The sequence below is a fragment of the Schistocerca nitens genome, chromosome 4, assembly GCF_023898315.1.
Source record: "Schistocerca nitens isolate TAMUIC-IGC-003100 chromosome 4, iqSchNite1.1, whole genome shotgun sequence".
Classification (NCBI taxonomy): Eukaryota; Metazoa; Arthropoda; class Insecta; order Orthoptera; family Acrididae; genus Schistocerca; species Schistocerca nitens.
The window spans coordinates 221,287,008-221,308,336 of NC_064617.1; the positions used below are offsets into that span (position 1 = coordinate 221,287,008).

The 21,329-nt window shown below is 44.3% G+C and overlaps 1 protein-coding gene across 1 annotated transcript in view; it reads left to right on the plus strand.

Annotated features, from left to right (window-relative positions):
• The window catches only part of LOC126253174 (neprilysin-1-like), a 615,357-nt gene extending 595,430 nt beyond the window's left edge, over positions 1-19,927 (plus strand). Inside the window, exons 12-13 of the mRNA XM_049954333.1 lie at positions 7,013-7,209; positions 18,485-19,927. Coding sequence (XP_049810290.1) covers positions 7,013-7,209; positions 18,485-18,757 — 470 coding nt within the window. The 3' untranslated portion in view covers positions 18,758-19,927. The remainder of the gene's footprint in view (positions 1-7,012; positions 7,210-18,484) is intronic.
• The last annotated feature ends 1,402 nt before the right edge of the window (positions 19,928-21,329 follow it).

Genomic DNA, 21,329 nt, shown 5'->3' on the forward strand with positions numbered 1-21,329 from the left:
ACCGCGATGTCGCCAAACACGGATGCGGCCATCATGATGCTGTAAACGGAACCTGGATTCATCCGAAAAAATGACGTTTCGCCATTCGTGCACCCAGGTTCGTCGTTGAGTACACCATCGCAGGCGCTCCTATCTGTGATACGACGTCAAGGGTAACCGCAGCCATGGTCTCCGAGCTGATAGTCCATGCTGCTGCAAACGTCGTCGAACTGTTCGTGCAGATGGTTGTTGTCTTGCAAACGTCCCCATCTGTTGACTCAGGGATGTGGCTGCACGATCCGTTACAGCCATGCGGATAAGATGCCTGTCATCTCGACTGCTAGTGATACGGGGCCGTTGGGATCCAGCACGGCGTTCCGTGTTACGCTCCTGAACCCATCGATTCCATATTCTGCTAACAGTCATTGGATCTCGACCAACGCGAGCAACAATGTCGCGATACGATAAACCGCAATCGCGATAGGCTACAACGTGATGGTACGCATTTCTGCTCCTTACACGAGGCATCACAACAACGTTTCACCAGGCAACGCCGGTCAACTGCTGTTTGTGTATGAGAAATCGGTTGGAAACTTTCCTCATGTCAGCACGTTGTAGGTGTCGTCACCGGCGGCAGCCTTGTGTGAATGCTCTGAAAAGCTAATCATTTGCATATCACATCATCTTCTTCCTGTCGGTTAAATTTCGCATCTGTAGCACGTCATCTTCGTGGTGTAGCAACTTTAATGGACAGTGGTGTATAATCACCATTTCTGTCGATGCTGTTTTGTAGACGCTGTGGCAGTTTTTGTATGCCCATGTCATACCAGCTCGCCGCCATGCTGTTCAGAAAGTAGTGAACCTCTTCTTTCACCTCGTCGTCGGAGTTGAATCGCTCTCCTGTCAAATGTTCTTTTAACCTACGGAACAGGTGATAGTCACTGGGCTCCAAGTCAGGACTATAGGGTGGGTAGAACTGTTGCAAGAGAGCAAGGTTTGTCGAGTGATGTGTGGGCGAGCGTTGTCATGGAGAATGTGTACGCCCTTGCTCAACATTCCTCTTCTCCCATTCTGAATTGCCCGTTTGAATTTTTTCAGTCTCACAGTACCTGTCAGCGTTAATTGTGGTCCCAGCGATTCAGCTCCGACGACGAGGTGAAAGAAGAGGTTCATAACTTTCTGAACAGCATGGCGGCGAGCTGGTATGACATGGGCATACAAAAACTGCCATAGCGTCTACAAAAATCCATCGACAGAAATGGTGATTATGTCGAAAAATAGATAAATTTTCAAGCTGTAATCTGATGTAAACCATTGTAGAAATAAACAGGTCTATGTACTTATAAAAAAAATAGGAGACCTTACTTTTGGGATTACCCTCGTACAATGTCGATGCAAGTTAGTCATACAAGTTCATTGGATCACAAGTAACAGCTCTTCTAGTGTTCTCTTCTAGTCCAGGTCCACTCGTGCGGCCGCGGCTAAGTGTCGCGTCGCTTTCATTCTCTTCGTGTAGATGCCGCTTCTGTCGTGGTGACGTCCTAGTCAGCGTGCTATTGGCTGACGTCGTCTCCCAACCCTCTCTGCCGTATCATTCTTGATCTTCGTGTCGGCGTTTGTCGTTACGGCGGAACACTCTTTGAGTCGAGTAAGCCATGTCTATAGTCCAGCCTCAGTCGTAGGCAGCTCGGCGCTCTTCCAAGTAGGCTGTGTCCCGTAACTTCTGGAGGACATTGCAATACCGAAGTATTGAGAATAAAATTACTGTACAGTAACACAGCGACTCGATTGAAAATACAGTACAATAGAACTCGAACCACACAACTGGCTGCTGACTACCTAATGCCCAGACTAATGTATAACTAAAATAATATGATACAGAAAGATATCAAAACATCCGATTGACCCTAGTGACGGAGTGCCAAAGCAACGACTATAGAGATGTCCGCAACCACTTGTGATTTAGTATCTTCTATGAGCAAACGCTGAAACCGAGATTGGCGGTCTTTTACAGGAGCTCGAAATTTACCGCGAACTTCAGTGCGAGATGCTTATAATAGTTTCCACAACGAATCATTGTCTCGAAACCTGGCAGAAAATCCAAAGACATTCTGGTCGTATGTGAAGTATGTTAGCGGCAAGATACAATCAATGCTTTCTCTGCTCGATAGCAATGGAAATATTACCGACAACAGTGCTGCCAAAGCAGAGTTACTAAGCATAGCCTTCCGAAATTTCTTCACCAAAGAAGATACAGTAAATATTCCAGAATTCGAATCAAGAACAGCTGAAACATGAGTAAAGTAGAAATAGATATCCTCGGAGTAGTGAAGCAAAATAAACCACTTAACAAAAGCAAGTCTTCCGGTCCAGACTGTATACCAGTTAGGTCCCTTTCAGAGTATGTTGGTGCAATAGCTCCATACTTAACAATCATATATAAAACCGATCGCTCGACGAAAGATCCGCACCCAAAGATTGGAAAGTTGCACAGGTCACACCAGTATTCAAGAAAGGCAGCGGGAGTAATCCACTGAATTACAGGCCCATGTCATTAACGTCGATATGAAGCAGGATTTTGAAACATATATTGTGGTGGAACATTATGAATTACCTCGAAACGAACAGTCTATTGACACACAGTCAACACGGATTTAGAAAACGTCGTTCTCGTGAAACACAACTAGCTCTTTACTCACACGCAGTGTTGAGTGCTATTGACAGAGGATTTCAGATTGATTTCGTATTTCTAGATTTCCAGAAGGCTTTTGGTATTGTAACACACAAACGGCTTGTAGTAAAATTGCGTGTTTATGGAGTATCGTATCACATTTAGTTATGTGACTGGATTCGTGATTTCCTATCAGAGAGGTCACAGTTCGTAGTAATTGACAGAAAGTCATCAAGCAAAACAGAAGTGATTTCTGGCGTTCCGCAAGGTATCTTGTAGTATTATAGGCCCTTTGCTGTTCCTTATCTGTATAAACGGTTTCGGAGATAATCTGAACAGCCGTGTTAGGTTGATTGCAGATGATGATGTCCTTTGTCGTCTAGTAAAGTCACCAGAAGACAAAAAAATTGTAAATCGGTTTAGAAAAGATAGCTGTATGGTTCGAAGATTGGCAAATGACCTTAAGTAATGAAAAGTGTGAGGTCATCCACATGAGTGCCAAAAGGAATCCTTTAAACTTCGGTTACACGATAAATCAGTCAAATCAAAAGGCCATATTCAACAAAATACCTAGGAATTACAATAACTAAGAACTTGAATAGAAAAAAAACACATAAAAATGTTGTGGGGAAGGCGAACAAAGACTAGGTTTTATTGACAGAATACTTAGAAGGTGCAACAGATCTACTAAAGAGACTGCGTACACTACGCCTGTCCGTCCTATTTTGGAGCACTGCTGCGCTGTGGGATGCATTTCAGATGGGATGAATGAGTACATCGAGAAAGTTCAAAGAAGAGCAGCACGTTTTGTACTATCGCGAAGTAGGAATGAGACCGTATCACGGACATGATACGGGATTTCGGGTGGAAACCATTAAAAGAAAAAGATGTTTTTCGTTGCGGCGGAAATTTCAATCACCAACTTTCTCCTCTGAATGTGAAAATATTTTGTTAACTCAGTTCTACATAGTGAGAAATGATCATCATAATAAAATATGCGAAATCGGAGCTCGCACGGAAAGATGTAGGTGGTGTTTTTTTCCGCGCGCTGTACGAGATTGGAATAATAGTTAATTACTGGGAAGGTGGTTCGATGAACCCTCTGCCAGGCACTTAAATGTGGTTTGCAGAGTTGTTGTTGTTGTTTTGGTCTTCAGTCCAGAGACTGGTTTGATGCAGCTCTCCATGCTACTCTATCCTGTGTGCAAGCTGCTTCATCTGCCAGTACGTACTGCAGCCTACATCCTTCTGAATCTGTTTAGTTTATTCATCTCTTGGTCTCTCTCTACGATTTTTACCCTCCACGCTACCCTGCAATACTAAACTGGTAATCCCTTGATGCCTCAGAACATGTCCTACCAACCGATCCCTTCTTCTAGTCAAGTTGTGCCACAATCTCCTCGTCTCCCCAATTCTGTTCAATACCTCCTCATTAGTTATGTGATCTACCCATCTAATCTTCAGCATTCTTCTGTAGCACCACATTTCGAAACCTACTATTCTCTTCTTGTCCAATCTATTTCTCGTCCACGTTTCACTTCCATACAAGGCTACGCTCCATACAAATACTTTCAGAAACGACTTCCTGACACTTAAAATCTATACTCGATGTTAACAAATTTCTCTTCTTCATAAACGCTTTCCTTGCCATTGCCAGTCTACATTTTATATCCTCTCTACTTCGACCATCATCAGTTATTTTGCTCCCCAAATAGTAAAACTCCTTTACTACTTTAAGTGTCTCATTTCCTAATCTAATTCCCTCAGCATCACCCGAGTTAACTCGACTACATTCCATTATCCTCGTTTTGCTTTTGTTGATGTTCATCTTATATCCTCCTTTCAAGACACTGTACATTCTGTTCAACTGCTCTTCCAAGTCCTTTGCTGTCTCTGACAGAATTACAATGTCATCGGCGAACCTTAAAGTTTTTATTTCTTCTCCACGTATTTTAATACCTACTCCGAATTTTTCTTTTGTTTCCTTTACTGCCATCTCAATATACAGATTGAATAACATCGGGGATAGGCTACAACCATGTCTCACTCCCTTCCCAACCACTGCTTCCCTTTCATGTCCCTCGACTCTTATAACTGCCATCTGGTTTCTATACAAATTGTAAATAGCCTTTCTCTCCCTGTATTTTACTCCTGCCACCTTCAGAATTTGAAGCAGAGTATTCCAGCCAACATTGTCAAAAGCTTTCTGTAAGTCTACAAATGCTAGAAACGTAGATAAGAAGATAAGATTTGCAGAGTATCCATGTAGATATAGATGCAGATGCAGGTGTAGATGAAACCTCAGAAAGTATCGGTTTCCGGACCCACTTCTATTGAATGCGAGATGCCTTTAATAGGTTCCACAACGAAACATTGTCTCGAAATTTGGTAGCAAACCCGAAGAAATTCTGGTTGTGTGTAAAGTACACAAGCGGCAAGACACAGTCAATACCTTCGCTGCGCAGTGCCGATGGTACTGTTACCGACGACTGTGCCGATAAAGTGGAGTTTTTGAACGCAGTTTTCCGAAATTCCTTCACCAGGGAAGACGAATGGAATATTCCAGAATTTGAAACACTAAAATATGCTAGCATGAGTTTCTTAGAAGTAGATACCTTAGGGATTGCGAAGCAACTCAAATCGCTTGATACGGGCAAGTCTTCAGGTCCAGATTGTATACCGATTAAGTTCCTTTCAGATTACGCTGAAATAGCTCCCTACTTAGCAATCATATACAACCGCTCGCTCACCGATAGATCTGTACCTACAGATTGGAAAATTGCGCAGGTCGCACCAGTGTTTAAGAAGGGTAGTAGGAGTAATCCATCGAACTGCAGACCTATATCATTGACGTCGGTTTGCAGTAGGGTTTTGGAGCATATACTGTATTCAAACATTATGAACCACCTCGAAGGGAACGATCTATTGATACATAATCAGCATGGATTCAGAAAACATCGTTCTTGTGCAACGAAGCTAGCTCTTTATTCGCACGAAGTAATGACCGCTATCGACAGGGGATCTCAAGTTGATTCCGTATTTCTAGATTTCCGGAAAGCTTTTGACACCGTTCCTCACAAGCGACGTCTAATCAAGCTGCGGGCCTATGGGGTATCGTCTCAGTTGTGCGACTGGATTCGTGATTTCCTGTCAGGAAGGTCACAATTCGTAGTAATAGACGGCAAATCATCGAGTAAAACTGAAGTGATATCAGGTGTTCCCCAGAGAAGCGTCCTTGGACCTCTGCTGTTCCTGATCTATATAAATGACCTGGGTTACAATCTGAGCAGTTCTCTTAGGTTGTTCGCAGATGATGCTGTAATTTACCGTCTAGTAAGGTCATCTGAAGACCAGTATCAGTTGCAAAGCGATTTAGAAAAGATTGCTGTATGGTGTGGCAGGTGGCAGTTGACGCTAAATAACGAAAAGTGTGAGGTGATCCACATAAGTTCCAAAAGAAATCCGTTGGAATTCGATTACTCGATAAATTCTCAAGGCTGTCAATTCAACTAAGTACCTGGGTGTTAAAATTACGATCAACTTCAGTTGGAAAGACCACACAGATAATATTGTGGGGGAGGCGAGCCAAACGTTGCGTTTCATTGGCAGGACACTTAGAAGATGCAACAAGTCAACTAAAGAGACAGCTTACTCTACACTCGTTCGTCCTCTGTTAGAATATTGCTGCGCGGTGTGGGATCCTTACCAGGTGTGATTGACGGAGGACATCGAAAGGGTGCAAAAAAGGGCAGCGCGTTTTGTATTATCACGTAATAGGGGAGAGAGTGTGGCAGATATGATACGCGAGTTGGGATGGAAGTCATTAAAGCAAAGACGTTTTTCGTCGCGGCGAGAGCTATTTACGAAATTTCAGTCACCAACTTTCTCTTCCGAATGCGAAAATATTTTGCTGAGCCCAATCTACATAGGTAGGAATGATCATCAAAATAAAATAAGAGAAATCAGAGCTCGAACAGAAAGGTTTAGGTGTTCGTTTTTCCCGCGCGCTGATCGGGAGTGAAATGGTAGAGAGGTAGTATGATTGTGGTTCGATGAACCCTGTGCCAAGCACTTAAATGTGAAATGCAGAGTAATCATGTAGATGTAGATGTAGGTTTCTGTTTTCTTAATCTAGCTTCTAAGATAAGATTTGCAGAGTATCCATGTAGATATAGATGCAGATGTAGATGAAACCTCAGAAAGTATCGGTTTCCGGACCCACTTCTATTGAATCTGTTTTTCTTGTCGCGCTGAGTGCTACCACCACACAAAATATTGGACACCTGTTTGACTCCCTGGATGTACTTGGCACGCGCGGCCATGGGCCTGGTACCCGGGCTGACGGCAGTAACTGTGTTGCAGGCCGGCAGTTCGACAAGGACGGCAACATGATGCAGTGGTGGAACAACGCTACGGTGCGCGCCTTCCGCGAGCGCGCGCAGTGCATCATCGACCAGTACTCGCGCTACAAGCTGGACGAGGTGGGCCTCTTCGTCAACGGCCGCATGACGCAGGGCGAGAACATCGCCGACAACGGCGGCCTCAAGCAGTCCTTCCGGGTGAGCGCCGCACACCTGTGTCAAAGCGATGTATAATGTTTTTCCAGCTTGTAGGTTCCATCACTGAAGCGCGATTGAGGAAAGGGCTGCAAATTATTCATATATTGCTGGCATAATCCCGTCATTGGTCTCAAAGCGTCTTACAGCAATTATTATTCTTAGATGTGCCAACAGGCAGAATTCTAGAATTATTTTCCCTATGAGTGATCTCTCAGAAAAGACACCAATTTTATGAATGTAAATACACTCCTGGAAATGGAAAAAAGAACACATTGACACCGGTGTGTCAGACCCACCATACTTGCTCCGGACACTGCGAGAGGGCTGTACAAGCAATGATCACACGCACGGCACAGCGGACACACCAGGAACCGCGGTGTTGGCCGTCGAATGGCGCTAGCTGCGCAGCATTTGTGCACCGCCGCCGTCAGTGTCAGTCAGTTTGCCGTGGCATACGGAGCTCCATCGTAGTCTTTAACACTGGTAGCATGCCGCGACAGCGTGGACGTGAACCGTATGTGCAGTTGACGGACTTTGTGCGAGGGCGTATAGTGGGCATGCGGGAGGCCGGGTGGACGTACCGCCGAATTGCTCAACACGTGGGGCGTGAGGTCTCCACAGTACATCGATGTTGTCGCCAGTGGTCGGCGGAAGGTGCACGTGCCCGTCGACCTGGGACCGGACCGCAGCGACGCACGGATGCACGCCAAGACCGTAGGATCCTACGCAGTGCCGTAGGGGACCGCACCGCCACTTCCCAGCAAATTAGGGACACTGTTGCTCCTGGGGTATCGGCGAGGACCATTCGCAACCGTCTCCATGAAGCTGGGCTACGGTCCCGCACACCGTTAGGCCGTCTTCCGCTCACGCCCCAACATCGTGCAGCCCGCCTCCAGTGGTGTCGCGACAGGCGTGAATGGAGGGACGAATGGAGACGTGTCGTCTTCAGCGATGAGAGTCGCTTCTGCCTTGGTGCCAATGATGGTCGTATGCGTGTTTGGCGCCGTGCAGGTGAGCGCCACAATCGGGACTGCATACGACCGAGGCACACAGGGCCAACACCCGGCATCATGGTGTGGGGAGCGATCTCCTACACTGGCCGTACACCACTGGTGATCGTCGAGGGGACACTGAATAGTGCACGGTACATCCAAACCGTCATCGAACCCATCGTTCTACCATTCTTAGACCGGCAAGGGAACTTGCTGTTCCAACAGGACAGTGCACGTCCGCATGTATCCCGTGCCACCCAACGTGCTCTAGAAGGTGTAAGTCAACTACCCTGGCCAGCAAGATCTCCGGATCTGTCCCCCATTGAGCATGTTTGGGACTGGATGAAGCGTCGTCTCACGCGGTCTGCACGTCCAGCACGAACGCTGGTCCAACTGAGGCGCCAGGTGGAAATGGCATGGCAAGCCGTTCCACAGGACTACATCCAGCATCTCTACGATCGTCTCCATGGGAGAATAGCAGCCTGCATTGCTGCAAAAGGTGGATATACACTGTACTAGTGCCGACATTGTGCATGCTCTGTTGCCTGTGTCTATGTGTCTGTGGTTCTGTCAGTGTGATCATGTGATGTATCTGACCCCAGGAATGTGTCAATAAAGTTTCCCCTTCCTGGGACAATGAATTCACGGTGTTCTTATTTCAGTTTCCAGGAGTGTAGTTACATGGATTTTACAATAACCGGACAGAGAAAAACAAGCCTACTGTTAACGATACATACATGACAAGAGATTCCACAACGTTGACGAGGTTTTAATTTATCCTTTACTTCATCGTCTCAGTTGCACATTCATTTGTTTAGATTACTACAATGGCGAGTCAAATAAAAACCTTAAATTTATAATAATAAATCGAAATTTCGCGCCGTTATCCTGTAAGTTGGTAAGCGTGCTACAAACAGTGTGCAGAATGGCCTGTAGGTGGCAGCATAGTTCAGATGCACACATGCCGTCGCAGTATCAGTATAAAGATGGCCGCCCCACTTGCGACTTGCACCAGGGAAGAACAGAGTTCTGTTATTCGGTTTTTGCGTAGCGTAGGTTTGAAACCTATTGAAATTCATGGACGAATGAAGGTTCAGTACGGTGATGCATGTTTGTCACAGCAGCAAGTCTACGAATGGAGTAGGAAGTGGAAGATGCTCCTCGTCCAGGTCAGGCACAACGAGTTGTGACTCCACAGAACATTGCAGCAGTTGAAGCCATAATGAAGAAAAACCGTCGAGTGACACTGAATGACATTACAGCATGTTTACAGATTATTCATGGGTCAGCACACCACATTGTGCATGATGTGCTCCAGTGTCACGAAGTGTCTGCAAGATGGTTGCCACGGCAGCTGACTCCTGAAATGAGAGAACGACGTGTTGATGCTTGTGAAGGAACTTCTTCGGCGCTTTGAACGAGAAGGTGATGGCTTCGTTGCAAGAATCGTTACTGGGGACGAAACCTGGGTTCACTTCCACCGACCGGAAACGAAGAGAGCGTGCAAGGAATGGCGCCATTCCTCATCACCAAAACCAAAGAAGTTTCGAACAGAACCACAGGGAGGGAAGGTTATGCTGACTCTCTTTTGGGGCGAAAAAGGCGTTATTTTGGATCATTTCATGCCTAGAGGGACCACTGTCACCAGGACATCGTACACAGATTTCCTAAAAAATCATTTGCGGCCTGCAATCAAATCAAAGCGACGTGGATTGCAGTCAGCAGGTGTCCTTTTGCAACATGACAATGCAAGGCCCCACACTGCCCGTACAACAGCTGCAACAATCACAGACCTGCATTTTGAATGTCTTCCTCATCCACCATACTCACCAGACCTTGCCCCAAGTGATTTCCATATGTTTGGACCACTCGAAGTCGCAATGGGAGGAAAGAAGTTCCGTTCTGATGAAGGAATTTATGCACTTTGTAAGCGCTGGAGGACTTGCATTGAGCGTCTGGGGAGATTGTGTTGAAAAGTGATACAGTTTTGTACCACTTCTGCACAATAAAAAATATTTTTAAAAATATTTAACGTTGTCATTTGACTCACCCTCGTAGTTACGATGATCTTCAAATCTATGTAGTCACATACGTGGCCCATCCTATCCACAATGTACTACACATCAAAATGTCACACATAAAATTTCTCAACTACATTCCATTCTTGTATTAACAATGGGTAACCCCCATGCAACGTGTTTTCCATACGTCTCTACGCCAACGTCTCGGTGTTGCCGCAGCTTCATAGTCGGCATAGTCAGCTATTGTTTTCGTCTGCAGTCGTTCGGTTCAGATGAAAGTTGACAACAGTGCTCACAGCTGTAGGAATCTTCTTTCACTGACTCTACTACAGAATACAGTATTCTAGACACAAGAGTTGATCGTGGTTAGAAACTACATACATGTGAAGACGATAAAATATTGATCGATACCAGTCATAAAAAATATACAACTGAGGCGATGAAACAAAGAATAAATTACATTCATGTTCAGAGCAAACATAACGGCTTGAACGATTAGAGACAGGACGTTCATATTCACAGGACGTATACATACATTAGTATATTGTGCAGAAACGATTAGCATTCCAGTCACCTTGGTTCAGTATCTGTCCCATTTCTAGTAGGCACGGGATCCGCCATGGATCCTGATAAATTGTTCCACGCCTGATGACATCGACGCGTATAACGCGCGAATGGCCTCCTGTGGTATAGCCATCCATGCTGCGTTCACCTGGTTCCGAAGTTCATCTGTGGTGGTTGGCACTGAGTCACAGCGCTGCACCCGTTGCACTGCCGAGACACTTCGTTCCACACGAGTAGCAATTTCCCGGGTTCTCCCAGACCAATAACGCTCCCTCTTTCCGTCGTTAATTTGACGGTACGGTTCCAGAATAAGTTTGCCAAGCATCCTGCACGTCTGCTCAATTCACACTGATAGCGTCAACGAGAACAGCAGGCACGTGTTATCGGTAAGTGTTGTTGTTCCGCGATGTCGATGTTTACATGACTCAAATGCTAATCATTTCTGCAGAACATACTAATGTACATATCCTGTGAATATGAAAGTCCTAGCCGCGCTGATTGGCCGCGCAATTAGAGGCGCCATGTCACTGAATGCGTGGCCCCTCCCGCCGAAGGTTCGAGTCCTCCCTCGGCCATGGGTGTGTGTGTTGTTCTCAGCATAAGTCAGTTTAAGTTAATTTAAATAGTGTGTAAGTCTAGGGACCGATGACCTCAGCAGTTTGGTCCCTTAGAAATTCACACACATTTGAGCATTTATGAACGTACTATCTCTAGTCGTTCAAGGTGTTCCGTTTTTTCTGAACATGAGAGTAAAAGAAAAATCCTACGTTCTTCATAAATAAAGATGTAAGTAGACTAAAATTGTTTCAATAGTGAAAAAGTCGTATCTAATGAAGGAAAGTGGAAAGAAAACAAGACACCAGGCTTAAAGTAAATAGGCTCTATATATAGCCATCTAAATATTTCTTAATGTACTTGTATGTTATGTAATTGCAGAAAGGAGCTATCGTGCTCGGAAGTGCCCCTGATCACACCGTAAATATAGTTGCCCGATTTGTTGTTGTAACAACGTGGAGTGTCGAATGTGTCGACAGGGAATGTTGTACAACTCACCGCGACGTCTCTTTGTGAGAACGGTGGTCGTGAAAAGATCCTAAGCGCCACGGATTGGAGAAGAGCGTCACACCTTCCCAATGATAACAATCAATTTCAAACTCGACTAGGATTCTTGAAATCAGAGACTGCGCGTCCATCTCAACGAATTTCCTAGCGACCGTTATGAAGCGAGCTGCATGCGATGGCAATTTGGAGTCGGATATCTCTTAAAAGGCCATTGCTTATAGCGGCACATATTTCTGCGCGCCCTGAAAGGGCCTAAACAACGTAAACCGGACAGTAGTTGTCTGGAGGTATGCAGTGTGCCCAAGGAGTTGTGATTTTGCCTCTTTTCAGATGATGCGAGGCGTTTAACCCGCAGTGCACTGAGGGTGTAGTTGAGAGGAGAGGTGGTTCTGAGATTTTTGGGTAGTTGTCTTCGTACGATTTCTTACGCCCATTCATTCAGATTGTCGCGAACGCGAATCAGGAAATTTGCTCCATCATTCCCGGTGATCAACTGCAGCTCATTCTTGTTTATTTTCGTGATGAGTACGCTGTGAATATCCCTCTCTTCCAAGACAACAGCCGTATTCATTGGGACACGCGCATGCGTTCCTCATTTGACAAACACTCGGGTACTCAATCGCCTCGCTAAGTAAGCCGAAAATCTCATAGGAAATGTCTGGGACTGTTAGGAACAGCGGGCCAAGTGTGGCAGTCAGCGCCCCCACAGTATGGTGGGTGTACAAGGTCCAATCATCAGTGGATAGCTACAGTTGGATATGACATACCTAAAGAAATTTGTGGACCCTCTTTCTCGCCTTATGTAGGGCATTATCAAGGCCAGAGGCAGTGTCATACGCTATTGGCGTCATGTCTTCTGGAGGTGATCGATTTTTCCTAAATGGCTCTGAACACTATGAGACTTAACTTCTGAGGTCATCAGTCCCCTATAACTTAGAACTACTTAAACCTAACTAACCTAAGGACATCACACACATCCATTCCAGAAGCAGGATTCGAACCTGCGACCGTAGCGGTCGCACGGTTCCAGACTGTAGGGCCTAGAACCGCTCGGCCACCCCGGCCGGCTTGATTTTTCCTATCCGGTGGGATTATGTATACAGGACACAACAAAAAGCTACATCCTAAGTTTCAGGAATCATTCCCCACACACAGAGGAAGGATATGTATTACATTATTAGTCCGCAAACACTTCCTTTCCATGATAGAGCTGATTTTCTACTTATCTTCATAGTCACATGAATTTCGGAAAACACACCGAAACAGAAAGTGTCAGCATTATATGAAACTCTGTTTTTCGTGAAATGTTCAAAATACGCTCTTGGTGACAGTATGAAACTCTGTTCTAAATGAGATGTTGAAAATGGCCTTCGTTAACAAGAATACATGCGTCAACCCCCTGTCGCATTGAATCTCTGATGCAGTGGTGCATCTATGCAGAATCATGTCATCAACGAAGATTTTTTGTCAACGTTTCGGACGGCATTGTTGGTGACACTGCGGCATCATATTCTTCCGCCCAGGCTCAACGCAGAAACTTGGCATGGTTTCTTAAAGAATGCTCGGCCTCTTCTGCTAGAACATGTGCCTTTAGCTGTGCGACAAAACATATACTTCTTGCACGGTGGCTTTTCTTATCATTTCAGTTAATGCTTATGTGCTTCTAAATAACATATCCCGTGACGGATGGATAGGTAGATGTAGACCAATTCCTCGACCTCCACGCTCTCCATAGCTAAACACACTAGCGTTTCGGAGGCATTTGAAATTTCTTGTGTACTCCGGTACAAGATGTACACTCTGTACATATTGCTGAAGGCTGCGAAATAATATGCAATTCTCGAAGGATATACCAGAGCAAAAAAAATGGTTCAAATGGGTCTGAGCACTATGGGACTTAACATCTGAGGTCATCAGTCCCCTAGAACTTAGAACTACTTAAACCTAACTAACCTAAGGACATCACGCACATCCATGCCCGAGGCAGGATTCGAACCTGCGACCGTAGCGGTCGCGCTGTTCCAGAGTGAAGCGCCTAGAACCGCTCGGCCACACCGGCCGACTATACCAGAGCAACAGAGATTCAGTGCGACGGCGGGTTGATACATGTATCATTCTAGTGGAGGGAATTGCGAAGAGTAAAATGTTCCATAATGTAAACAAGGAGGTACGCTATGCATTTCATATAAGAAAGCGTTTTCTGTAATGCTGATACGTTCTCTTTCTGGCCGTTTCTCATGTTTACTGTGATTATGAAGAGAAGTGAAATGAGATCTATAGAAACGTAACTCTAACATGGAGATGAAGGGTTTCAGGACTCATGTCCTATTAATATGATTTCTTCCTCTACGTGTGAGAAATGTTACCTGAGAGTTTGGTTATACATTTTTGTCACACTATATCGTCTAGAGAAATGACTAAAACGTAAACACCACTAGGATTTAGGCCTTAGCCGGCCGCGGTGGTCTCGCGGTTCTAGGCGCGCAGTCCGGAACTGTGCGACTGCTACGGTCGCAGGTTCGAATCCTGCCTCGGGCATGGATGTGTGTGATGTCCTTAGGTTAGTTAGGTTTAAGTAGTTCTAAGTTCTAGGGGACTGATAACCACAGCAGTTGAGTCCCATAGTGCTCAGAGCCATTTGATTTGACCCCATTCAGGCCTTAGACCTGTTCCGACTTGTCCGACTGCTATCTATAAGGCAGTACGAAGAGCGATCTGCACTGAGATGACAAAAGTCACGGGAACCCTCCTACTATCACGTCTGACCTCCCTGGCATAGTGCAGCAACTAGACGTGGAATGGACTAAAGAAGTCGTTGAAAATCCCCTGCAGAAATATTGAGCCATGCTCCCTCTCGAGTCGTCCATGATTGCGAAAGTGTTGCCGGTGCAGGACTGACCTCTCGATTATGTCCCGTAAGTGTTCAGTGCGATTCATGTCAGACGATCTGGGTGGCCAAATCATTCGCTCCAATTGTCCAGAATGTTCTACAAACCAATAGAGAACAGTTGTGGTCAGGTGACGTGGCGCACTGTCTTCTACAGTGGCTGCAAATGGTCTCCAAGTAGTTGAACATAACCATTTTCAGTCAATGATCGTTTCCATTGGACCAGAAGACCCAGTCCATTCCATGGAAACACAGCCCATACAATTACGGGGCCACCACTGGCTTGCATAGTGCATTGTTCACAACCTGAGTCCACGTCGTCGTGGGGCTGCGCCACACTCGAACCCTACATTCAGCTCTTACCAACTGAAATCGGGACTCATTGGATCAGGCCACAGTTTTCCAGTCGTCTAGAGTACAGCCGATATGGTCACGAGCCCAGGAGAGGCTCTGGAGGCGATGTCGTGCTGTTAGCAAAGGCACTTGCGTCGGTCGTCTGCTGCCAACGTCCATTAACGCCTAATTTCGCCGCACTAACCTAGAGGAAATGTTTGTCGCAATGTCGCACATTGATTTCTGCAGTTATTTCGAGCAGTGTCGCTTGTCTTCTGTTAGCACTCACAAGTGTACTCAAACACCGATGCTCTCGGTCGTCGGAAATTACGTTGCCCACGACGAGAGGCAATGCCTGAAATTTGGTATTCTCGACAAACACTTGATACTGTAGATCCCGGAATATTGAATTCCCTGACGGTCCCTGAATTTCCCACGTGCCTAGGCTCAGCTACGATTCTGCGTTACCATGCTGTTAATTACCGTCGTGTGGCCATAATCACGTAGGAAACCTTTTCACAGGAATCACCTGAGTGTATGAACTGCTCTTTTACCTTGTGTATACGGTACTACCGCCGTATGTACCGGGTGATCAAAAAGTCAGTATAAATTTGAAAACTGAATAAATCACGGAATAATGTAGATAGAGAGGTACAAATTGACACACATGCTTCGAAAGACGTGGGGTTTTATTAGAACCAAAAAAATACTAAAGTTCAAAAAATGTCTGACATATGGCGCTCCATCGATCAGAATAGCAATAATTAGCATAATAAAGTAAGACAAAGCAAAGACGATATTCTTTACAGGAAATGCTCAATATGTCCACCATCATTCCTCAACAATAGCTGTAGTCGAGGAATAATGTTGTAGACAGCACTGTAAAGCAACTCCGGAATTATGGTGAGACGTTGTCTTTCAGCATCCCTAGAGATGTCGGTCGATCACGATACACTTGCGACTTCAGGTAATCCCAAAGCCAATAATCGCACGGACTGAGGTCTGGGGACCTGGGAGGCCAAGCATGACGAAAGTGGCGGCTGAGCACACGATCATCACCAAACGACGCGCGCAAGAGATCTTTCACGCGTCTAGCAATATGGGATGGAGCGTCTAGTATGATAAAAAAATTTTAGGTTAAATATATTTGAATTTTTTTTCAATTTTAATCTGATAATTATATATATATATATATATATATATATATATATATATATATATATATATATATATATATATATACGAGGGGCGTTCAGAAAGTAAGCTCCGATCGGTCGCGAAATGGAAACGACTATGAAAATCCGATAAAGCTTTGCACAGATGTGTTGGGTAGTGTCTCTAGTATAACTCCAGTTAGCATCACGTCGCTCTTCTCATTTCTGAGCTCGCAGTGAGTGCGTAAAGATGTCTAGAAAATAGTGTCTGCCGCCAAGTACGAGGGCCTGGTGAGAAATTTCGCCTGAAGCTATGCAGCTAACATTACATAACTGTCGTGCTGTTTCGTCTTCAAGACAATTCTCAGCCGCATTCTGCAGGGGCAATGAAGATGCTCCTGCATCGTTTGCAAATGGAAATGTTAGTTTACCCACAATACAGTCCGCAATTGTCTCCCCCTGAGTTTCATCTCTGGTCACATGAACCGCTGTCTTTGACGACAACATTTTGACACAGACAACGAGGTGTAGGCCAGCGTGGAGAATTGGCGGAAAGCACTGGCGGCTGCCTTCTATGATGAGGCTATTGAAAAGTTGGTACAACGCTATGACAAAAGTCTAAGTCAGAACGGCGACTACGTAGAGAAGTAGCTGAAAGGTGTAGCTAATTGTTACAAGTAAAACATTTCTGATGTTCACTGTGGTTTCAATTTGGCAATCAATCGGAGCTTACTTTCTGAACAGGCCTCGTATATACTGTGTTTCATACTAGAATGTCGTGTTCCCAGTTTGGCACAGCTTTGCCACAGGAGACACGAAAGCGGTCGAAGACGTCCGTCTATTGGTCGGCTCCTGATCGTTGTCAGGAGGCTAGTTTTTGATTACGCAAAGACTTCTATTATTTGGAAAAGAACAACCCGGATTTCTTTACGCAATCAGTATGAATTTTATAATTACCTAAGGGACCTTTAACAATTAACAATAAAAAAATTGCATTTGCAAATGAAATCATTAATAAATGGGGCAGCTATGAGTTGTATAGAAGACAAGGAGCGGCCTTCTGTCTACGACCAGGATGCCGCAGTATTCTCTGCTGTAGTAAAGGCTGTTTGACATTTATAAAAATATTATGACATAGAGGTAAAAAAATAAAGAAAAGAATAGAATAAGAAATCTGGTAAACACTAAATATATTCAAACAATTCTCACAAGCAATTAGGGCTTATTTATAGACAGTATAACTTACATAAGTAATTTTCTAACTGTATGGTGCGATCAGATTTCAGCCTGTCCTATCCTAGCTCCTTGGTTCACGTTTTTGTCACAAATTACAGTCATTACTTTTCTCCTTCCCTCGAGACAATTCTTGCACCGTTCAACACCTTCATAACAATAACTTGCCGATTTACAGTTTCGAACATAAATTACTTGAATTTTATTAATTAATAATGTTGTCTGCACGCTGGCAAGACCGCTCACTTTTTTAGCTTAAAGTCAACCTGCTTTACGTTTCCACATTACAAGCAGAAGTACATAAAATCTGAAGATCTACAAAAGTTTTTTACTGTCATCTTTTATTTAGATCGAAGCGGAACGTCAGTTCAGCTTCTGTGAAAGTGTTTCTTTGACTGCGCAATCGATGTATTAGCGTCCGCGCTAGATGCGCATCTTTACAGTTACATAAATTATATAAAACAAATGTCTTTCAAAGAATATGTCTCATCTCATTAGTTGATCATTTAATATACAGATAGGTGAATGCCTTTCCAAGGGTACTTTCAGCTTTCACACTACGTAAATCCCAATAATATTACAAGCGCCATCGTGCAAAAACCCCATGTCATTCCAAGCATGTGTGTCAACTTGTACCTCTCTATCTACATTATTCCGTGATTTATTCAGTTTTCAAATGGATACTGACTTTTTGATCACGTGGTATATGCGCATATTGCTATCCCATGACTTTTGTCACCTCAGTGTACTTAAACGGCGAATCCCGCGAGCAGCGGCAGAAGACGAACTTCTGTAAGGCCGTCGGTGCTATACACGCCGTAATTTGTTTGGTGTATTGGCGGGGGCGGGGGGGGGGGGGGGGTAGGGGTGCCGTCAGACTGTCTAGTGGTGATCATGTCCAACCAACTGCTCGACAAGAAAAATTGGTCGGTCGGTTGGCCAAAGTGCTTACATACGCCCAATTTTGGTTGGTAGGTCGGTTGGTCCGTGAGCAGCCAGTGGTGTAACGGAGACGGTGCGATGTTTCAGGCTTATCGCAAGTGGGTGTCGCGGCACGGCGAGGAGCCGCTGCTGCCCGGCATCAACCTGACCCACGACCAGCTGTTCTTCCTCAACTACGCGCAGATCTGGTGCGGCTCGATGCGGCCCGAGGACGCGCTCACCAAGATCCGCTCGTCGGTGCACTCGCCGGGCCCGGTGCGCGTGCTGGGGCCACTGAGCAACTCGTGGGACTTCGCTCGCGCCTACCACTGCCCGCCCGGGTCTCCCATGAACCCCACCAACAAGTGCTCCGTCTGGTAGGCGCAGTTCCTGCTCACCTGCCGCATCAACTGTGTGCGCTGCTCACGCCGAACAGCTTTCAGTTCACCGGAGCCACACGTGTACCTGAAATCAGGGTGGACTAATAGGACGCCTCAACGCCCCTAACTTCCAGGAGTTCGCGCCCTACGTCTCTCTCCCCTCTCCCGCAATAGCCCTTCCCACCCACGCTCTATGAATCTGCTATGTGTGAGAGTTTCTGCGGTGACTTATCCTTCTTCACTATAAAAGTACCGTCTTTTATGAAATCACTGTATTGTCTGCAGACTGTAAGGGATATGATGTGCAACTAATTCCGCAAAAATTTCGGCATACAAGCCATCAACTTCTGAAGTGCCTTGGCACAGGTCTTAATCTAAACTCGTGCCGTAATACTACACATAACCATAGTTAATGACAGTGCACAAGATCATCAAATTTAGCATTGGTGTGACCTTGCGTAAACTTCAAACCATTTGGAAATGTCGTTTATGCAGATTGTGGAAAGAAGTGGACATTATAAACAGAATGGCGACCTCACTTACGGTGCAGTGTACGCCATAATTGAGGCTGGCTGATTTCTGACAATGTCACAGTCACCTATAATTGGGCACTATTTACCTGCCATTTTTTCAAGGCCCAACTACAGCATTTCTGCCATATTGAATGGGTCGTTACCCTATTACCAGGATTATACCCAACCTGTGATGTCATCATAATGTGGCAGTAATGCACACTATAGTATAAGTGAGATTCATGTACTCCTAGCATATCTCTTACTGACGTCTGCTGAAAATGTTCTTATTTCATGAATACAATACAACAAACCTAAGGCGCCAACTGCAGTAAACATATGGAAAAAATACTGTCTTTTAGATGAGTGTTATTAACATTATTTTACCATAGCTGAAAGAGAGAGTACATAAACAAAAGAACGCCTATCCTAATCTTGAAATGTAAGAGAAGATTCCTTTGTGGAGAAATTTCCTATTTGGGGATAAACCGGGGTTTTTGCTATAAAAATTACACCAGCAAGTTTCACAAAGGACAGGAAAGCTGCAAAAGGTGTCATGTTAACAACATACTTACTCCAATCCTATTCCACCGACAAAAGGTAACCAATACTTTTTTTAATCGACGTGGATACAGTTCAGTTCCATTTCTAGGTGTTCTTCCTACACTGTACCTGAAGTATCCAGCAATAGCTGCTAAACAGAAATTTTCGCGATAAGTGCGTATTCTCTTATAGGCCTCAGGACCACAGGCATGGGCCTGGGCATAATTATTGGCTTCACCGTTTACCTGCTGCAATGGACGACAGCCAGAGCTACTGGACAACCAGGTATGATTCTCTGAGATTATATTTGTTCCCAAATTTAATTATTACTATAGAATAATGGATAGAGGAATATAAAATATTTCCGGACGTGAAACAAAAGTACCAAGAATAGAGGAGGTCTCAAATTTTACAAGTTGTAAGTAGTAGCATTAACAAAACTAATACTGCTAACTATTTCCACATATGTGTTCAGAACGCTCTTCAACTCTACTAACAGCTGTCGGCCAGCGTTTGGATAACATCGCAATGCAGTGGCAGTTGTGCAGATACAAAGATCATTGTTCGATATGCGATCAGGAACGAGGTTTCTGGAGAAACACAGAAAACAAAAACGCAATGGATAAGGGTTGAGAAGGAAATTTGTCATTAAAAAAATCATTTCAACCTGTAGTAGTTTTGAGAAACCAAAGAGAATCTAAATTTCAGTGGCCAGGCAAAACTCACTTCCGTTAAACGTGAATCCTTTCTAACAAGTAAACAGATTAGCTATTCTGGCTATTGCGACAAGTAAACTGTTCGAAGATTTTTATTTAAGAGGCAATTAACGTCTATATCTACCTCCAAAACCTCTGATGATTTCTCCTGTTAGGTATGTAATTATGCTTAAGACTATGCCCTAAGAGCCATAAATCATACATCACCAAGGCAATGTCCATAAAACTGACAAACAAGAGAAAATATTAACATTAGAGCCACTAAATTATGGAACTTGATAAGAGAAAAAATTTACAATGTCTTTTATGTTAATAACAGTATAAAATTTGGAAGCACTCTAGTTTACTGTTTTCCCTTTAATAAACAGTTAGCATTGAGTAAAGTTTGGGATACTCCCTGACACATATTTTCACAATAATATACATAGGTGTCTTAAGTGAAAAATGGTAAAAATTGCATCACAGTGTTCAGCGAAAAATACAAAATTTGACAAAGTTAAATACATTTTTTCAACCATACTTATCAACATCAATCCTGTCTATAGAAGAAAGTTACAATAATAAACGTGTGTTTCGTCATGGATACAAGTAAATCGGAAAATTATTTGAGACACATACATCATTTAGCATTTTGCACCCTTAAAACGTGAATTATAAAATGTTTACACATTCTGACAGTGACAGAGAAGATTTTGTACATATAGATTTATTCTGTATAATAAAGGAAAAAAATAATGAGGACTGAAAACAAATTGAGATTGATGAACTTTTTCATTGCATGTCAAATCTGAATTTAATTAGG